We start from the raw sequence: 16286 nt of genomic DNA, 5'->3' as shown, positions 1-16286 counted from the left end.
GCTTAGTGTAGCGGATTAAGCTTCTAGCATTCTTTGAAACAGATGACCAATGAACCCAATTGTACCAAGACTGCTTAAGCAGTGAAGGATTTATCATTTGGTTCCCAAATCATGTTAATCGTGCAGAGCTGGTCAGCTTCTCACAGAAAGAATAAAGCAAGTCTTCATCAAATTTGTAAATTAAAGTATAGGCGCCAGTTAATGCGACCCATGCCTAATTACATATACTCTTTTTTTTTTGGTTCTCTGTATCGGGATTTTCTGTAAAGTGGGAAATTACCTCCCCACAGATCCTTAATCACGTTTATATGAGGTAATACGCGATATTCATACTATTATTTTGATTCAAATCCGTTCCATTCATAACTTTAAGAAAACCTCTTGAGGACTACCAGATCAGCCGATTCAAATTCGTATAGCGTCGGATATCTTAATTAGAAGATAGAAGCAGGTTGCAAGTTAGAGCATGCGGGATGTGATAAAACACCATTATGTGACGCCTGTTAATTTATGGAATTAGGAAGGCTTCATACTCCAAAATTATCTCTATAAACATCACGAAGAAGTTGAGCATTGTCTCTTTGTGAAGTCAGGTTCAAGTATAGCTTTACCTAGAAAATGTGCTAGCCTCTCAGCTGCAGATACCAAAACTTTGTCCGAGACATGTGTGCCCGAAGCGAAGCTAGATCGCAGTTAAAGAGCGACTTTTTAATAAGGAGGTCGGAAATAGTTGGGAAGGCTCAATACCACTGATTTCCTGGCTATCCCAAGAACTTTTAACTCGTAAGCTAGTGTCAGCTTCCTTGGAGTAATTAAATAGTACCCTAGTGTCACTTTATCCCCTGAATAACCAAGTGAAAAGGGCGATTCGTATACAGAAATAATAAATTTTCCGTTTCTTAATAGCGGGAAATTTCAACATCCTAATGATAGTAAGAGCGCTGTTTGCTTCGAAGACCGATGCGACAAAGTTAGTTAGTTAACCGATTCTGTGCGCGAGACGTCTTAGAAATCGGCGATGTTGTGGTAGTTGTCTGGGAACCTCGTTCGGTCGACGACCCCAGACAAGTCAAATTTCAGCGAATCGCTCGTCCTCGCACCGATACTCTCCTTTCATCATTCCACATATACACGCCGGTCCCATAAAACAATAGCACGCGTGTTCTTCGCTATCATGGTTTGCACAGTGTAAAATGGCTGGGACAGGGAAGCCTGCGCGGAGTAGAGCCGTGAGATAGAGGCGATTTGGTGCAGGGTGACGTAATTAAGTTACTCGTACGCCCTCATTATACCTCACTTGCACTACGATCTCGCGCACTGCTTCCATATCTATTAAACGATTGGAATGGTATACGACGGGCCTAGAGTTCTCTTATTACGAGAAGGAACTCTATTGCATGGGATATTCAAAATTTTATTCCAAGTTCCAACAAAATGATGATAGGCTGTTTAAGATGTGATCCGATCCTATTAGAGCAGACATCATGTGGCGTACAGAGCTCGGCCCATCTTCGCACATAGTCGTTCCAAGACTAGTTCACCTACGATATTTACTCATGGATTTAATGGATTTCGTAGACCCTGAAGGATCAGCAAATAGAAGAAAAAGTTTTAGCCTTTTGAGAAAGCCATGGTATAATTACGGTTGCAAATGCAGTATATGTGGCTTGAAATAGTAGGGTACTTTCACATCAGCTGTGCGACGGGGCTTTGCTGGAGACAACTATTGGACTCCAAGAATTTTAGTACGGTCATCTATGTTGCGGCTTCTCAACGAGATCTTGAGTGAATTCGATATACCTACTTACAAATTGAATGAAGACTACTTCGGAGGAAGAGGGATAAATCGATAGAAATACAAATAAAATCACAATTTCATGAGCGTCTCACCCCCGGGCAACCACATCATGCAGTAATTACAATGGAAGGACGAAAAACCGATATAGCATTTACTCATAAGTTATATGGCAGTACAACCTGGCCAATCCCTATGATACCTAACACCCACACTATCGCCGTCCTATTATTTAATTGACATATGTCAAAGCTAACCTCTCCTCCTTATCCAATCCAGTTTCCAACCAATTAGTGGCCAATTGATCATCTCGCAGAAACCCCCTGAATTGGCTCAACTCATACTTGATCTTAATCCGAGACTTCCTTAGTATAAGCAGCGTCTGCGGCGCCAACGGCTCGCTTGTCCGGTATCTCCTTAGTGTAAGCGGCATCGACGCCGTTGGCGGCGCGCTTATCAGAGACCTCCTTAGTATACGCTGCATCTGAAGCACCAACTGATCTCTTGTCTGGGACTTCCTTGGTATAGGCAGTGTCAGCCGCACCTCCAGACCTCTTGTTGGAGACCTCTTTGGTATAGGCGGTGTCAGCGGCATTGGAGGATTGCTTGTCTGAGACTTCCTTCGTATAAGCGGTATCGGCAGTGGTCACGGCACGGCGGTTGATGTCAAGTGGAGCAGCACTGACGAAGGTAGCGCAGATAGCGCCGAGGAGGACAAAGGAGTAGCGCATTTTGTAGGATTATGCCTGGTTGGTGGTGTTGATGGCTTGTTTCAAGGTTGATGCGAAGCTCGGGAGGTCTAGAAGTGATGAAGGATGGATATGTGTGTTCATTCGTCTATGCAGAGCAGATCGTCGTCGGTTTATATGCGTCGACTTGGTTCCCGGCGACTCGAAGCATAGAGCCCTAAGCTTTCTTGAGCTTTCTCCTCTGGTCTCAGCACTCACGATATCTCGTTGCGAAACCGGCCGACTGCAGCCTCGCTTTGCTAAGCAAAGCACGATCATACTCTCCGGACCTACTCTCCCTGCATGATTACCAGTCGTAACTTCCAGCTATAGGCAGCGGTGTTACCTTTGTGATACCGGCACATAGTCCCGGATGGTGCAAATGGCAGGTTAAGGTAAGCCACCTGCGATATATTCATGTCTCGTTCACCTAGAAACCTCACGTGAATCATGTGTCGCCGCGCGTATTCCGGCTCCAGGAAAGCCTATAATGCAGGATCCGACGTACATGATAGAAGTCTGTGTTACTATGCCTATACACAATATAGGATACCTGTACTAGTAACAGACGGCGTCATGCAGTATCAGTCCTGTGTGACAGGAATGAGCTAGAAAACACAGATGTATCTCTTCTGGGAAGATCATGTAGTACAGGAGATCTAGCCCCTAAGAGCGGTACTGTCGGGATGTCATATGCACGTCTCAAGTTCAAGTAGCGGACAAGTAAGAAATATTATCAAAGTTCTCCCGATTCGACGCCACAGTTACAACAGCTCTTGGTTTGATATATGAACGAGTTATAGATGACCCGAGGATTTTAGAGTCATTGGATTTACCAATAATGGGGGCTGTATGCCCTTTTCATAGTGTTTTTATCATTATAGTATGTGAGCTCAGGAGCAAATGACGTCTTTACTTACGCCTACACGTGAAACATCTAAGTAGTTTCCCTTCTTATCAGATTAGACACAGTTAGACAGTATCATAAGTAGCAATTGCAGGATAGCGTCGTCAAAAACATCACTCTAGAGATGAGATGTTTTATAGTTCGGAGGCGTTAGAAAATGCATGTTCCGTTTGTCAATTGCGGGGTAGCCGTTATCCACAAACGCCACAAAATTGCCCTCCGAGTGCTAAGTCTTTGAATCAGGGTTTAAGAATTGCCAAAACTAAGTAGTGACGACGGTAACATGAGGCATGATGAAATGTGAGGCGCCGAGTAAAGTTAATTCTTACCCTCCTTATTCGTGGGAATTGGTCGGTGCGGTTGGTGGCTGAAAGACGATCACACCGCCTGATTGTAGTTTGCTTTGCTGTCAATGTTGGATCCATCTGTGCTGTCTTATCGCGGCACCGGGGGAAGCTGGAATAGAACGAGTCAACTATCATATAAAGAAATGAAGCGATGAAGCGACAAAATGGTCAGGGATATATCCGGGTCATGATGTCGGAGACTGAGCTTTCGGTGAGCGAGAACGGTACTTTTCAGCTGGGCAGAAGCTTATTTGACTAGGCGATGCAGGGATTTCGCGACTGAGCACCGAATGAGAACCTTGATGATGTGTAATTGGCTGGATATACCTTAATCATCATCGTGTCTTGTATAGCGTAGTAGTCGTTTCACGCCTCGTGAGACGCCATAATCAGATAGGAGTAGAGGAAACGGGAGTGACCAGCTTGCTTTCTATCCAAATCGCTTCTCCTGCACCCGAATTCTAGCCAACTACATTATGATCTAGCAATTTTCTAAGAACATGAATGTGCATATAAATGGGTATACTAGCATAATGCAAGATCCCCTCCTCAATCCTCTCAATCAGCAGGGTGGTCGACCACGATACCAGTAAACGTTTTATTGGTCCCGTAGCTAGCGTACGCCGGTCCCAGTGTAGGGTGAATCAGTAGACCCGGCTCGAAGACGTCAACCATCTTATCTCGCGACCAATCGTGAAGGGCATCCCAGTTCACACATTCGTGCAACGAGGTGAAGTTTCCTATCGGGACCGCTTGTCGCACCCCCCACAGGTACGTGGCCACGCTTATGTCGCCACGACACTGGATCGACTGGCGAAGACGGTCCATGCAGTGTTCTATTGCATAATTCGTTAGCCCGCCAAGAGTATTGGGAAGTCTAAGAACAAAGAAGACATTTTCAGCTTACGGGCGTGTAGGAGGTTCATATGTTTGTCTTCATTCGTGATGTTCGGGAAATAGTGCTCTGGGTAGAGCAGCCTAGTGACTCGTCGGAGGCAGTGCAGGTCGTGGAACACGTTAAGGGTACCGATATAGTCGCCGTCTGGAAGCTGGATGCCCTTTTCCTTGGGTCTCCCTAACCGCTCAAGGTCGTGGGCGCTTAGGCGAATGGTAGAAGCTAATCGCTGTCAGAGCCCCTATTGCGAACCCTAAGGTAGCGGGTGACAAGGCACAACTTACGTCCCAGTAGCTCTTCCCAGAGCGCCTCCCTTTGATCACTAGGCTCTCCGAAATATACTGAGGCACTAGCTTTGTCATTGGTGAAGTATTTCGTTTCATACCTGATAGAAGACCTCGCAGGTGCTAGTTGGGAATAGTGTCAGTAGTTATCACTTTGAAGCAGGGGATTCACATACATGGGATCATATCTCGTAAGGCATCGTGGTTTGTTGTCCGGTGGTAGTTATTCAGTGTTGCGAGTAGGAACACAACTGAGTATAGAGTAATGAGAGCGGCGTGAAGCGCCCAAGTCATGTATGAGCACCGCTTCGGAGGAGAGACTCCCAATTCGCGACGAAACTTCTCTGACAGATCGACGCTGTCGTCGAGGAATCCTGTTGACTCAATATGATCTTCTTCTCTTCTCATACTGATGGTATAGAAGACTAAGGGTTTCAGATGACAGACGGCCAGGCTTGAGAGCAGAGTAATTACACGATTCAGAGATATCAACGAGTATGAAGTGAGGGTAACTTTCATAGATCTTAGTAGTCTAAATTTCCTCCTGAATCGGCTCAAAGGTCTCACCGATGTAGTGGCGTTAAGCACGTGCTTTACATCGCGTTGTTCCCTTGCGGGTTGTGACGTTGTAATGCAGGCGAACCCTGCATAAGAAAAGGTCAGGTCACAAGGGTCTAGACAAATGCATTAAACCCTGAGCTACAGCCAGCCACCAAGCCTATATCCCCTATCATTATAGTCCTAGAATATGTTCTTCCAAAGTATTTGGTGTCTGGATTATGGAACAGACATTGTCAGGTTCGATCGAAACCTGAGCTTACAAAGTATACACTGCCCCTTGTCTTGAGCAGTGTGTGGTTGAGCAAGGTTATAGTATCACAACTGCGATTTCGGGTAAGTTGACGGGGTTGAGGTATCAATCGGAAACGTGAAGTGAGATCTCCATGTTGAAATGGTGCACCATCCTTCAAGTCGACCAATCGACTTTCCTACCTCCCTTGCATCCCATTTTTCACCTCTTCTTTAAACCTTCATCACTGTCTGAGATATCAGCACTAATACCCAAGTCAATTCCTACTTCAAACAATGACGCAGTATTCGCAGATAGATGAAGATGAGAAGTACTCGTCGGACAAAACTGACAGCGGGTCAAGCGAGCCCGGCGTTGAGTTGATCTGTTACGCTAGAGGAGCATACAACAAACATATCGAAACACTAAGAAGACCCCACGATTAGTCATCCGCACACTTTGAACACCGTCCATTATTCTCACAGTTGGGGCAATTGTAATTTTTACATCAAAGATTCAGAAGGTCCATTGCAACGCACTAATACCTGCTGTCAGAATTAATCTAGCCCCTAGCTCTCAATTCAACGAGCAAGATACGAGCGCCTTGTCAGAAGTGGGAAGTGGTAAGGAGTCACATCATGTGCGGTACAGATCGAGGGGCACAAAGGACATGAAGATCCGATTCATGTTCATATTAGGAGGCATTCCTATTCACTCACGAAGTAAGCCAGTCGGATGAAGAGCTGGATAAGTGTAAAAGAAAACATAGTAAGTCTGATTGTTCAATTCAGTCGCCTTCTCTGGTCGTCCGAATCCCAAAAGACACGTGATATATTACCCCTGAAAGTCCCGCCATCCATTCCTCTCTCCCCTCCAGTTGGACAAATGGAGAAAATGATACTATCTAATGTAGTTATATCATGCGAAGATCTATTCTACACGACTTGTTCACCACGTAATGTAATATAAAATGCATTACGTAGCTGAGCGATGGTGTCGCGGCTAATTAGAGAACAAGCGTAGCTGTGCAACGAGGCAGTAGATCCGATTGGCTATGAGCCGGGGAATTATAAAAATATGCATTAATACTACAATAGGGATATTTACTTCGGTATATGTATATGACGCCAAGCTGTATGTGGAATTGATATTTACCTTAGCCTGTATACGCACGTCCAGGTAGAATGCCTCTGCGGACAATCTATAAAACGAGCGGCCCGTCGTCGTTTATTTCAAGGTCAATGATGCTGAGGGTGTTAAAATCAAGATATGCTGCCTGGATTACGTTTTTGTCAGGCCCTTTGGGCATTGTCGTTCTTGGGGGAAGTGCATTCTACTGAACTGCCTGTCCCGCGACGTGGCTTCATTGGTCGTCTACACACTCACGCGTCGACGTTACAATCCTCTTACGACTATGTAATAGTTGGAGCAGGCACGTCTGGGTTAACGGTGGCCGATCGTCTGTCAGAAGATGGGACATGTGAGGGTATCTACGCTATATGAGCAGAGTCTAGCTATGATTAACATTCAAGCCCAGCAACGGTTCTAGTTATTGAAAATGGCAAAGTCGGTAAGTGGGAAAGAGAAAAGAAGAATTCTATATGAATGAGATTTCTAAGTTTCTTAACTCTATTCATAGTCGACTCCACTAGGATCAGCCAGGTCTACTCGGGCGTCGCAGCTGTCGGACCAACGTGGTCGTATTTGATCAACTCGGTTCGTCAGCCGAATCTAAACAACAGATCAGCAACTGTCACGATTGGGAAATTGGTCGGCGGAAGCTCCGCAATCAATGCGATGATGACTATTCGGGCAACATCTGACGATTATGACCGATGGGGTAGTTTTTTCGGTAAAGGTTCGTCTTGGTCGTGGGATGGTTTGCTGCCATATTTCAAGAAGGCGAGTATACTTGAATCTAACAACTATGATTTGGGCTGATTGATGAAGGCCGTCGCTTTCTCCCCGCCTCTCGATGAAGTTGCCAAGTCTGTCAACATCACATGGGATGCGTCTTACTGGGGTAACACTTCAACGGTTCATACATCGTGGCCACGTTTTCAATACCCCGCTGTAGGTCAGTTACAGATTACCCCCAGGGCCAAGTTAAGATCTTACATAAAGAAAAAGAGACACACTTCGAAGCGTTCCGGGACATACCGGGGGTTGAATTCCCACCAGACAGTGGCTCGGGAAAGGCCGGTGTATACTGGTTCCCAACATTCATGGACCCAGAGAAAGTTGAAAGATCATACGCCAGAACTGCGCATTTCGATAGCCTTAACAGGACCAATCTCGACGTCATTACCGATTCCAAAGTTACGAGGATCCTCTTAGAGGATGGAAGAGCCACTGGCGTCTTTTTCGAACAAAAGACAGCAAATGGCACCGACACTGTTCTCTTCAAAGTAAAAAAGGAGGTCATCGTAGCAGCTGGTGCCATTCATTCGCCGCAATTACTTCAGCAAAGTGGGATTGGCCCCAGGACGCTTCTGGAGTCTGCGGGTATAGACACCATTGTCGACCTTCCCGGGGTCGGGCAGAATTTCCAAGACCACCCTATGGTCTTTACGAGCATTGCTAGTAAGTCTACTTTTTCATATCTGAGGAATAAATCATGTACTAAACAAGATTTAATTTTAGTGCAAAATTTCAGTGTTCATCCCAACCCAACAGACATGTACTTGAATCGGAATTTTTCCACATGGGCCCAAGAGGTCTGGAGAACCAACAAGACCGGTGCGGCAAACCTCGTCAAAAACTAATTGGAAAACCTGTGAACTGGAACTTATAATGATTTCTAGGCCCGTACTCCTTGGGCGTCGGAAATGCTGCCGCTTGGCTGGGCATGCCAGTGATCGCCCCTGACACCTTCGAGAGCATCGCGTCGAAGCTCGAAGAACTAGACTACGCCCCATTATTGCCCAGCGACACACATCCGACCGTACTTGAGGGTGAGTTCTCACATGACTAACTTTTGAGGAAGCTTCTTAAGGACATTCACGAAAAAACCTCCTTCTCCCCGCAGTAAAAAAAAGGAAAAAAGAAGCTCTTGGTGTGGGCACTAACACTCCACTAGGATACAAAGCCCAGATGAAATCCATGGCATCAGCAATCCGCTCCCCGAACACGGCGTTCTACAACCACGTGCTAACAGGCGGCGCAACATCGGGCACAATCGTAGACCTGCACCCACTAAGCCGCGGCACGGTAAACATCAACGTCAAAGACCCATTCAACAGCGAACCAATCGTAGACTACCGCGCACTGACGAACCCGATAGATCTAGACATCATGCTCGAGATCATCCGCTTCACGAAGCGGTACTACTTCGAGACGCGTCTGCGCAAGTTCGGGCCGCTGCAAATACAACCTCCCGCGTCCGTGACGGAGCCAGAGGACCTGAAGAAATTCCTGCGTCAGAATGTCAATCCTTCGTATTTCCACCCCGTCGGGACCTGCGCCATGATGCCGCGGGAGCTGGGCGGTGTTGTGGACGAGGAGCTCAAGGTCTATGGGGTGGAGGGGCTGCGTGTTGTTGATGCGAGCGTCGAGCCGGTTTTGGTGGGTGCTAATACGTGTCAGACTACGTATGCTGTTGCTGAGAAGGTGAGTTCGAGTGATCCTGAAACTTGTGTCTGTTTTTCGTACTGACGAGGTGTGCTGATAGGCAGCGGATTTGATCAAAGCCGAGGCGCGGGCTGCTGGACTGTGATTGCTTGTTACTGGCACTATTAAAAAGAGCAGTAGCCGAATTGTCTCGTTTTCATTAGTGATATGGGCGTCTTGAAACGTCTAGAGCATGCGTCACCTAGTGGTTGAGGTCCAACAGTCGTGATGTAGCATATTGGGTATTGATCGCACAATCCACATATACCATCCTAGCAGATACGATAGGTAGCATATAAATTGTAGTTGCCGATTAGAGCATGGCTGTTCCAGTGTCTATCCTCCGAACAAGCCTTATTTAATCTCCAGCATCTGCTTCAAACCCGCCTCAGCAGCCCGATACCACCGGCCCCTCTCCTCCAGATCATCCTCAACACCACCTAGCGCAGCCTCCTTCCGTCTCCTCGCTTCCTTGGCCGCAGCCATGCTATTCTGACGTTTCGTTTCCAAGGGCTGCAACTCGGCATTAAGCCGTTCAAGCTCCTTCTTCTTCCGCGGGACTTGGCTCTGCAACTGTTCTAACTGGCGATCCAGCTCATCCCTCTGCCGCTTTTTGGCATCTACCAGCTGTTGTGTTTTCGCGAGTGGTAGATTGAGCTGGGGATTTGGATCCAGTGCTGATGCCTGGGCTTCTCTCAACTGGGCAACAGCACTTTCGAGTTCAGCGAGTTTTCCAGGTAGTTCTTCTAATTTGGCAGTCTCCGTCTTGACTCTCTCATACTTCTTGCTCAGATCCTTGGCCTTCCTCTCGAGCTCTGTAACCATTTCCGCAACCTCGGTCTTGAGAGCCTTGAGCTGCGCCTTCGCCTCTAGATTCTCGTTCTCAAGATCGACATTCTCTTGAGGGTTGACGATCAAGGGCGGATCTCCCACTATAGCGCGTATGAATTTCTCCTTGGTGACCTGCTCTACATAGCTGAAGCGTAACTTGGCGAAGAGTTCTCGGTAATGTGTGAGATCTGCTTCCAATGACGCGGGCGTAGTCGCGTCAAGTGAGGAATTTGAGACATCTGATGTTCGCTGGGTCTGCTCCTGCAATTGGGCGATTTCAGCAGAGATAGGCTCACTCAGCTTCAAGATGGTGATTTCTTGGTTCGCGACAAGGGCTTTAAGCTCTGCCAAGATTTGCTCTGGGGTGCGCGTTGCCATGGCTTTGGCCTGTGAATTTCTTGGAATAATAGGTTGATTCGCGAACAAATTTGTGATACTTGGTGAGACAGCGGTTTGACCAGAATACCACCGATTCTGAAGCAATCAAATACCTAACGTAGATGTTCAGCGTGTGGATTTGTGAATCGCTGACAAGGCCTCATGGCTTTTGAGCCCAGGTGTTGTTTATATTTGTCCTGGAAGGGAAAGGCGCCTTGGACCTAAGATGTAGTGGGGTCCTGGAGGTACTCTGGTACCTTACTTGGCCTTCTCAGTTTCCAACGTGGTCGCATTTCCACATTCATTGTTAAAGTTGAGATGTCTACCTATGCTTATAGTCAATGCACCTCAAATTGTGTCTCTTCTTTCAATCTCCCTAGATATTCCTATATAAGTACCTAATGGATAAGGTTGTGATTATTAGGATGTTTACTGTTGAGACTGTGTACAGTTTTATGGAGATGGGAGGCACACCTGGGCAGGTCCTTCTTCAGGGTCTTGTTCAGGGCTACTAGCGTGAATATGGGCGGCTACTGCTCCACGAAATCTTCAGCAGCACCTCGGGCCATTTCTACATCGCCCCGCTGACGCAACACCAAAGCCCCATCTATTTGATGCGCTTCACATGCGCAAGGCCGCCCTCTCCGAAGAATCTCCCTTTTGACATTATTCTCGTTTGTTACTATAGAACCCAACATGCCTCCTTCGAATGAGCTATTAACCGACGATTATGTCGCCGAACTGCTGGCTAAAGAGGCCACTGACTGTTCCATAAAGTACTCGGCTATGGGATTAGATGCCTTCAAACCAGACAGGTGAGCTTAGACGCCCGACTTATCCCACGTGTTACAAACTAGTCAATCGGAATCACCATGTTTTCTGTCTTCCTTTCTGTCCGCTATTGCTGTGCTCAGTGTCGATACTCCTTTGCTAATGCTATATAACTACAGACGACCAGCTAATCAGCCAAAACCCAACACACGATTCCTCAACAACATTATACGAGATACGAACAGCCACAACCGAGCGCTTCTTGCTAAGGAGAATGCCGAATCTCAGGCAAGGTTGCGCGACCTCGAAGAAGCCGATCGCAAGAAGAGAGATGAAGAAGAGCGCAAAGAACGACGGTCTAAGCCTGGTCCCAGCGACACTCGAAAGCGCATGCTAGGTGATATTGCTGCTATTCTAGGCGGCCCATCCAAGAGGCGGAGACCAGAAGAGAGTGACAGGAAATCCTCGCGTATAAAATTGGACCAAGATATACTCGAATCTACTGATAGTCGGGACCGAAAGGGCAAGTCTCGAGAAACAAGACATCGGGACGAAGATCTGAAGCACAAGAGTAGGAGTAGAAGAGATGATTCTCGGGACCGCCATCATCACTCCCACCGAAGAGAAGAAAGGCGACGCCATCATAGCTCAAGCTCCGAGGAAAGAGAAGATCGACATCGAGAAAGAAGAGAACGATCCTCACGAGGAAAAGATTCCCACTCTAGACACCATCGTCACCCCGACAAACGTGATGAACGCAAACGCTCTCCCTCTCCAACCAAAGATCCAGATTCAGACTCCGATCCTCTCAACGACATCATCGGGCCTGCGCCTCCCTCCAAATCAACTGTTCAGCGCCGAGGACGCGGCCACAATGCCGCCATGTCCGGCATCGACAGCCGTTTCGCCGCCGACTACGACCCCACAATAGACGTAACCCCGGATCCCGACGAAAAAGGCGACGGTGACTGGGATAACGCAGTCGAAGCGTTCCGAGACAGACAGAAATGGAAACAACAGGGTGCGGATCGCCTCCGCTCTGCGGGTTTCACGGAAGACCAGATACGGAAATGGGAAAAGGGGGATAAAAAGGACGAGTCGGACGTGCAATGGAATAAAGCTGGCGGTGTACGGGAATGGGATCGTGGGAAAGTGCTTGATGACATTGACAACCGTCTGTCCCCTGAGGAGCCCGAGTATGGACGGCTGAAGGGTACATGAGATGTCGAGCATATTAGCGAGGAGATCGCAGATATTACTGCATCTTTTCCTCGGCGAAATTGGGTCGTTTAGATTAAATAGCGTTGGGTTGAGCATCGTCTTTCGTATGCATTCTATAAGGCGTTTTTCTTTCCATCGCATTTCCAGCGATATCGAGTGAGGGTAGCTTCTTCAGAACGAGAGAATGGAATCTCAACCTTTGCGCGTGCCATATACAGCCAACCAACCCATCAACCACAGCCAGCGGTACGCGCATTGCCTTGCCCGCCGGCCTATATAATTCCCCATGGATGTTATCCCGTCTTACACTTATATCTATGGCGCAAAAAAAAAAAATAAAAAAATCGCAATCTATATACGAATATTCCCCTATGAAACAATACCATCCACCTATCTTTCTCCTATCAATCAATCCCCAAACAGCCGTCGCAGCCCGAAATTCGATCCCGTACTAGCCGGCGACGGGGAGAACAATCTCTGAATCCCGTAATCAGGCGACGAGAGCCTCATCACAGGGGTGCCGTGGGCAGGGGTATGGACCTCGGCCGGCGTGGCGAAGAGCTCGTCGAGTCCGTAATCAGGCGATAAAGGCGGGGACGCGAGTGGCGAGGGGGACGCAGGCGATGCCACGGGCGACGGAGAACCGTGATACGCCGAGGCCGAGGGGCTTCTTCTATCCTCCTCCGTGAACGGGAAGGACATGGGGACAGCGGCCTCGCTCTGTCCTTCCCCCTCCACATTTCGCTCCGCGCTCCGTCCGCGCGCCTGCGCCGCCGGGCTCGGATTCCGCGACGAAGGAGGCGTCACGGGCCTCGACGCCGGGGCCGAGCCGGCCGTGAGCAATTTATGGCTTCGCCAGCTCAGCCGTTTCTGACTCCCATTGCCGTTCTCGAAGATCATGGAATCCCCTGGCTCGGACAAGAACGGCCCCATGAACCGCCTCGCGATGACGGATATCGCCGACGTCGAGGACTGGTGCGAATGCCGCTGTGTGTTTACCCCCGGCGTGGGCGCCAGGGGCGTGATCCGGTCGATTTCCTCCGTCGTGACGGCGACGCCGATGGCGGACCCGGGCGCGGATTCTACCGTCGCCGTGAAGCGCCGCGTGGAACCCTGCATCGAGAGCCGCGAGTGCCATGATGTCGCGGGCGAGCGTCCGCCGTGCATGAAGTACGGCAGCGGCTGCTGCTTGCTGGTTACGCGCTGGCGGCCGCTGCCGCGCCGTGCCTGCCCGGTGAAGATCTGGCTTTCGTTCTGCGCGTATTGGGCCCATTGGACGTTGTACGGTATGTCTCGCGTGGGACTCGAGTAATACGCAGTGTCTTGGTATTGGGGTGCGGGTTGTTGCACGGGCGGTGCGCTTGGGGTCGGCATCGTGAATCTAAATAGATTCCCTAGTTTCCTCCGCAGCGATTTGAAGAAATCCCGCATGGTGAATTTGTTCCTTCGTTTCTGCTGCCGTCGATGGTGCTGCTCGGCGAGGCGGCGGTGGTGTTTCTTGTGCCGCTGTTTACTCCCCTTTTGCCGGGGTTGGTGTTGTCCGCGCTGACTTCCTTGGCCCGAGGGGGCTTGTTCTTCGTACAAATGCTCTTCATATTGCTCTTGCACAGCAACTTTACTCAGCGGCGGTGCAGAAGTTGCTCGTTGTGGGGGAGATTTGGACAACTTCTTCGGCCTAGGAGCTTTTGCTCTCTTGGGTGACTCGAGCTTTTCGTAACGACCTCTTTGCCCCTCCTTTCTTAGTCGTCTGTCCTCTCTCTTGTCGCGCTTCTTTTTGGCCTCCTGCTCACGCCTCTCTTTTTCCGTTTTCGTTCTCTTAATCCCGAGGAACGAGAACGAGGGTGAAGGGGGTCGTGGTGGGTAGAACGGAGCTGGCTGTGGCCGAGGCGGTGGGATTGGATCGGACTCTGGATCTGATATTACGCTACGTTGGCGTGGTCGGGGGCGTCGCCGCCGCCGCCGTCTTGCGTTTGCTGCAGCTGGTGATGATGACGGCCGACGCTTCAATCCCGGGGTTGGAGCTGGGGCTGGGGCTGGGGCTGTAGGGATCTGGGCCATTGCGTTCTCTTGTGCGTTGGGATCCGGAGGAGGGGTTGGCTGCCGGTGTCCAAGATTTGTGGCCGTGAGGGCTTCGTTCTGCTCCGCGTCCTGCTTTCGCAGTGCTTCTACGATGATAGTTGGAATAGAGCTTCCATTCTGTCCGCTTGGTGGGATGTAGAATGGTATATCCCTAGCGTTTACCGTTCGGCGAGGAAGGGATCGAGAATGGGAACGGACACGGGGCGGGGGGATGGAACGGTTCTGATGTCGGACGGAGCTGCTCCTGGCTCTCCTCTCAGGTCTACTTCGGCTACGTCCTCGTCGGCTGTGAGGCGATACAGCCGGTCTAGAATGATGAGAGCGACGATGGGGATGGTGGTGCGGCTTTCCCTGTTTGGACTGCTTATTGGACATAGTTGCGAGTCTAGCAGGTCATCAAGATGTGCACGCAACTTGCCGGGGCGGGCATATAGAAAAGAAGAGGAGTAGGTAGCATTGAGATGGACGATCGGGAGACCCAATATACTTTATAGACTACATTGTCCATCATCGTAGACAGCCATTCACTGGCTTTCACCTTCCACGTCGTGCATAAGATCAAGTCAGCTGCCTCGGCGTCGCAGCGAAAGGACGATGTCGATACCCATCTGAATGGATGGCAGTGCAATGTCATGTAAACAAGGCCTGCCTCACCAGAGAGCTCGACGTATCGATGACGGACCTCATCGCCGCCGACCATTAATATACGACATTATACCACTCCGCTGGCATAAACAATAAACGCGTCTGCAGTCGAATGGGAGCGGGTCTTGGTAATGCACTTCACGTCTCTCCTGACTTGCGACTCCCGACAGCACGTGGTGAGGGGTGATTCGCCCCGTCTCCGACTACCGAATCGGACTTCCCGTTGCTACTGTGCGACCGACTTACATACCGGTATTTTCGTAGTGTACGAAGAACAGTATTTTGCAGAGAATAGGTACCTACATATGTACTTGGCAGAGAGACGAGAGAACCCGAAAACAACAACACGTCGTCTCAGGTTGAAGCATGGTTTCAGCCTAGCTTATATGGCGGTGGCGACTGGGCAGCAAATCCTCACTCAACTTGGCTCCCATACATGAGCAAATGACAGGCACCCGGCCCGAGCTACCTATGTGATGGCTAGTCTAGACTGGATTATGCAATGCATGATGTTGTGTATGTACGCAACTCTCTAGGTACCTATTATTGTTTGTGTATGGCAACTCTTGGAGGCAACTCTTGGACAGGCAAGGTAGTATTTCGTAGGTCATGGCATGATATGTATGATAGGTATGATATGGTACCTAATTCCTCCCCAACTAATACCTGACTTCGGATTCCCCTTCGTCCCAAAACAAATGCCTGATCGGGGAGTTAGGTATTACCTGCATTGAATAGCCCAGTGGGTAGATAGATATAGAGAATGATACGCCAGGCCGCAACACCGGCAACGAACGGCTCTTGGTGTCGGGCGTGATTGATCCGCTAAGTCTAGGTGCCCGTCAATTCAGATCTTGCCCAACATTTGGACGAGCGAATTTCAAGTCGCCAGTCACACCTTTGTAATACTAATGCATGCGCAGCTATGATGATTGGCTTTCTTGAAGTTTTCATTATTTTTTGATATTGATATGAACTTTCAATACATTGACAAGTAACCAGGTGG

At 49.0% G+C, this 16286-nt stretch overlaps 6 protein-coding genes across 6 annotated transcripts; 2 read left to right on the top strand and 4 right to left on the bottom strand.

Annotated features, from left to right (window-relative positions):
- Positions 1-2054: 2054 nt before the first annotated feature.
- F5B22DRAFT_595764 (uncharacterized protein) lies at positions 2055-3140 on the bottom strand. Its single transcript, XM_047974171.1, has 2 exons — positions 3032-3140; positions 2055-2953 (listed from the first exon to the last, which is right to left on the bottom strand). Exon 2 carries the CDS (start codon positions 2524-2526, stop codon positions 2146-2148), a length of 381 nt encoding a protein of 126 aa, XP_047833664.1. The 5' UTR covers positions 2527-2953; positions 3032-3140; the 3' UTR covers positions 2055-2145.
- A 1195-nt stretch (positions 3141-4335) lies between these two features.
- F5B22DRAFT_643821 (uncharacterized protein) lies at positions 4336-5364 on the bottom strand (the record flags this gene model as incomplete). The annotated part of the gene is made up of 4 exons (XM_047978329.1): positions 4336-4613; positions 4685-4894; positions 4957-5079; positions 5133-5364. 4 exons carry the CDS (start codon positions 5362-5364, stop codon positions 4336-4338), a joined length of 843 nt encoding a protein of 280 aa, XP_047833663.1.
- Positions 5365-7015: 1651 nt separating this feature from the next.
- Positions 7016-9461, top strand: F5B22DRAFT_634539 (uncharacterized protein; the record flags this gene model as incomplete). The annotated part of the gene is made up of 9 exons (XM_047976991.1): positions 7016-7226; positions 7284-7316; positions 7386-7648; positions 7697-7823; positions 7877-8329; positions 8390-8485; positions 8551-8700; positions 8826-9355; positions 9417-9461. The coding sequence occupies 9 exons, from the start codon at positions 7016-7018 to the stop codon at positions 9459-9461; spliced, it is 1908 nt and encodes a 635-aa protein (XP_047833662.1).
- On the bottom strand, positions 9216-11031 carry F5B22DRAFT_545701 (uncharacterized protein). Its single transcript, XM_047972892.1, has one exon. It carries the CDS (start codon positions 10562-10564, stop codon positions 9710-9712), a length of 855 nt encoding a protein of 284 aa, XP_047833661.1. The 5' UTR covers positions 10565-11031; the 3' UTR covers positions 9216-9709.
- On the top strand, positions 10913-12699 carry F5B22DRAFT_545718 (uncharacterized protein). The gene is made up of 2 exons (XM_047972894.1): positions 10913-11379; positions 11515-12699. Exons 1-2 carry the CDS (start codon positions 11261-11263, stop codon positions 12554-12556), a joined length of 1161 nt encoding a protein of 386 aa, XP_047833660.1. The 5' UTR covers positions 10913-11260; the 3' UTR covers positions 12557-12699.
- A 61-nt stretch (positions 12700-12760) lies between these two features.
- Positions 12761-15211, bottom strand: F5B22DRAFT_545712 (uncharacterized protein). The gene has a single exon (XM_047972893.1). It carries the CDS (start codon positions 15008-15010, stop codon positions 12965-12967), a length of 2046 nt encoding a protein of 681 aa, XP_047833659.1. The 5' UTR covers positions 15011-15211; the 3' UTR covers positions 12761-12964.
- Positions 15212-16286: the final 1075 nt, after the last annotated feature.

Source organism: Xylaria bambusicola (assembly GCF_022495145.1).
Source record: "Xylaria bambusicola strain CBS 139988 unplaced genomic scaffold F5B22scaffold_8, whole genome shotgun sequence".
Classification (NCBI taxonomy): Eukaryota; Fungi; Ascomycota; class Sordariomycetes; order Xylariales; family Xylariaceae; genus Xylaria; species Xylaria bambusicola.
The sequence above is the reverse complement of the archived record's forward strand: the minus strand, read 5'-3'. Positions and strand labels throughout refer to the sequence as shown.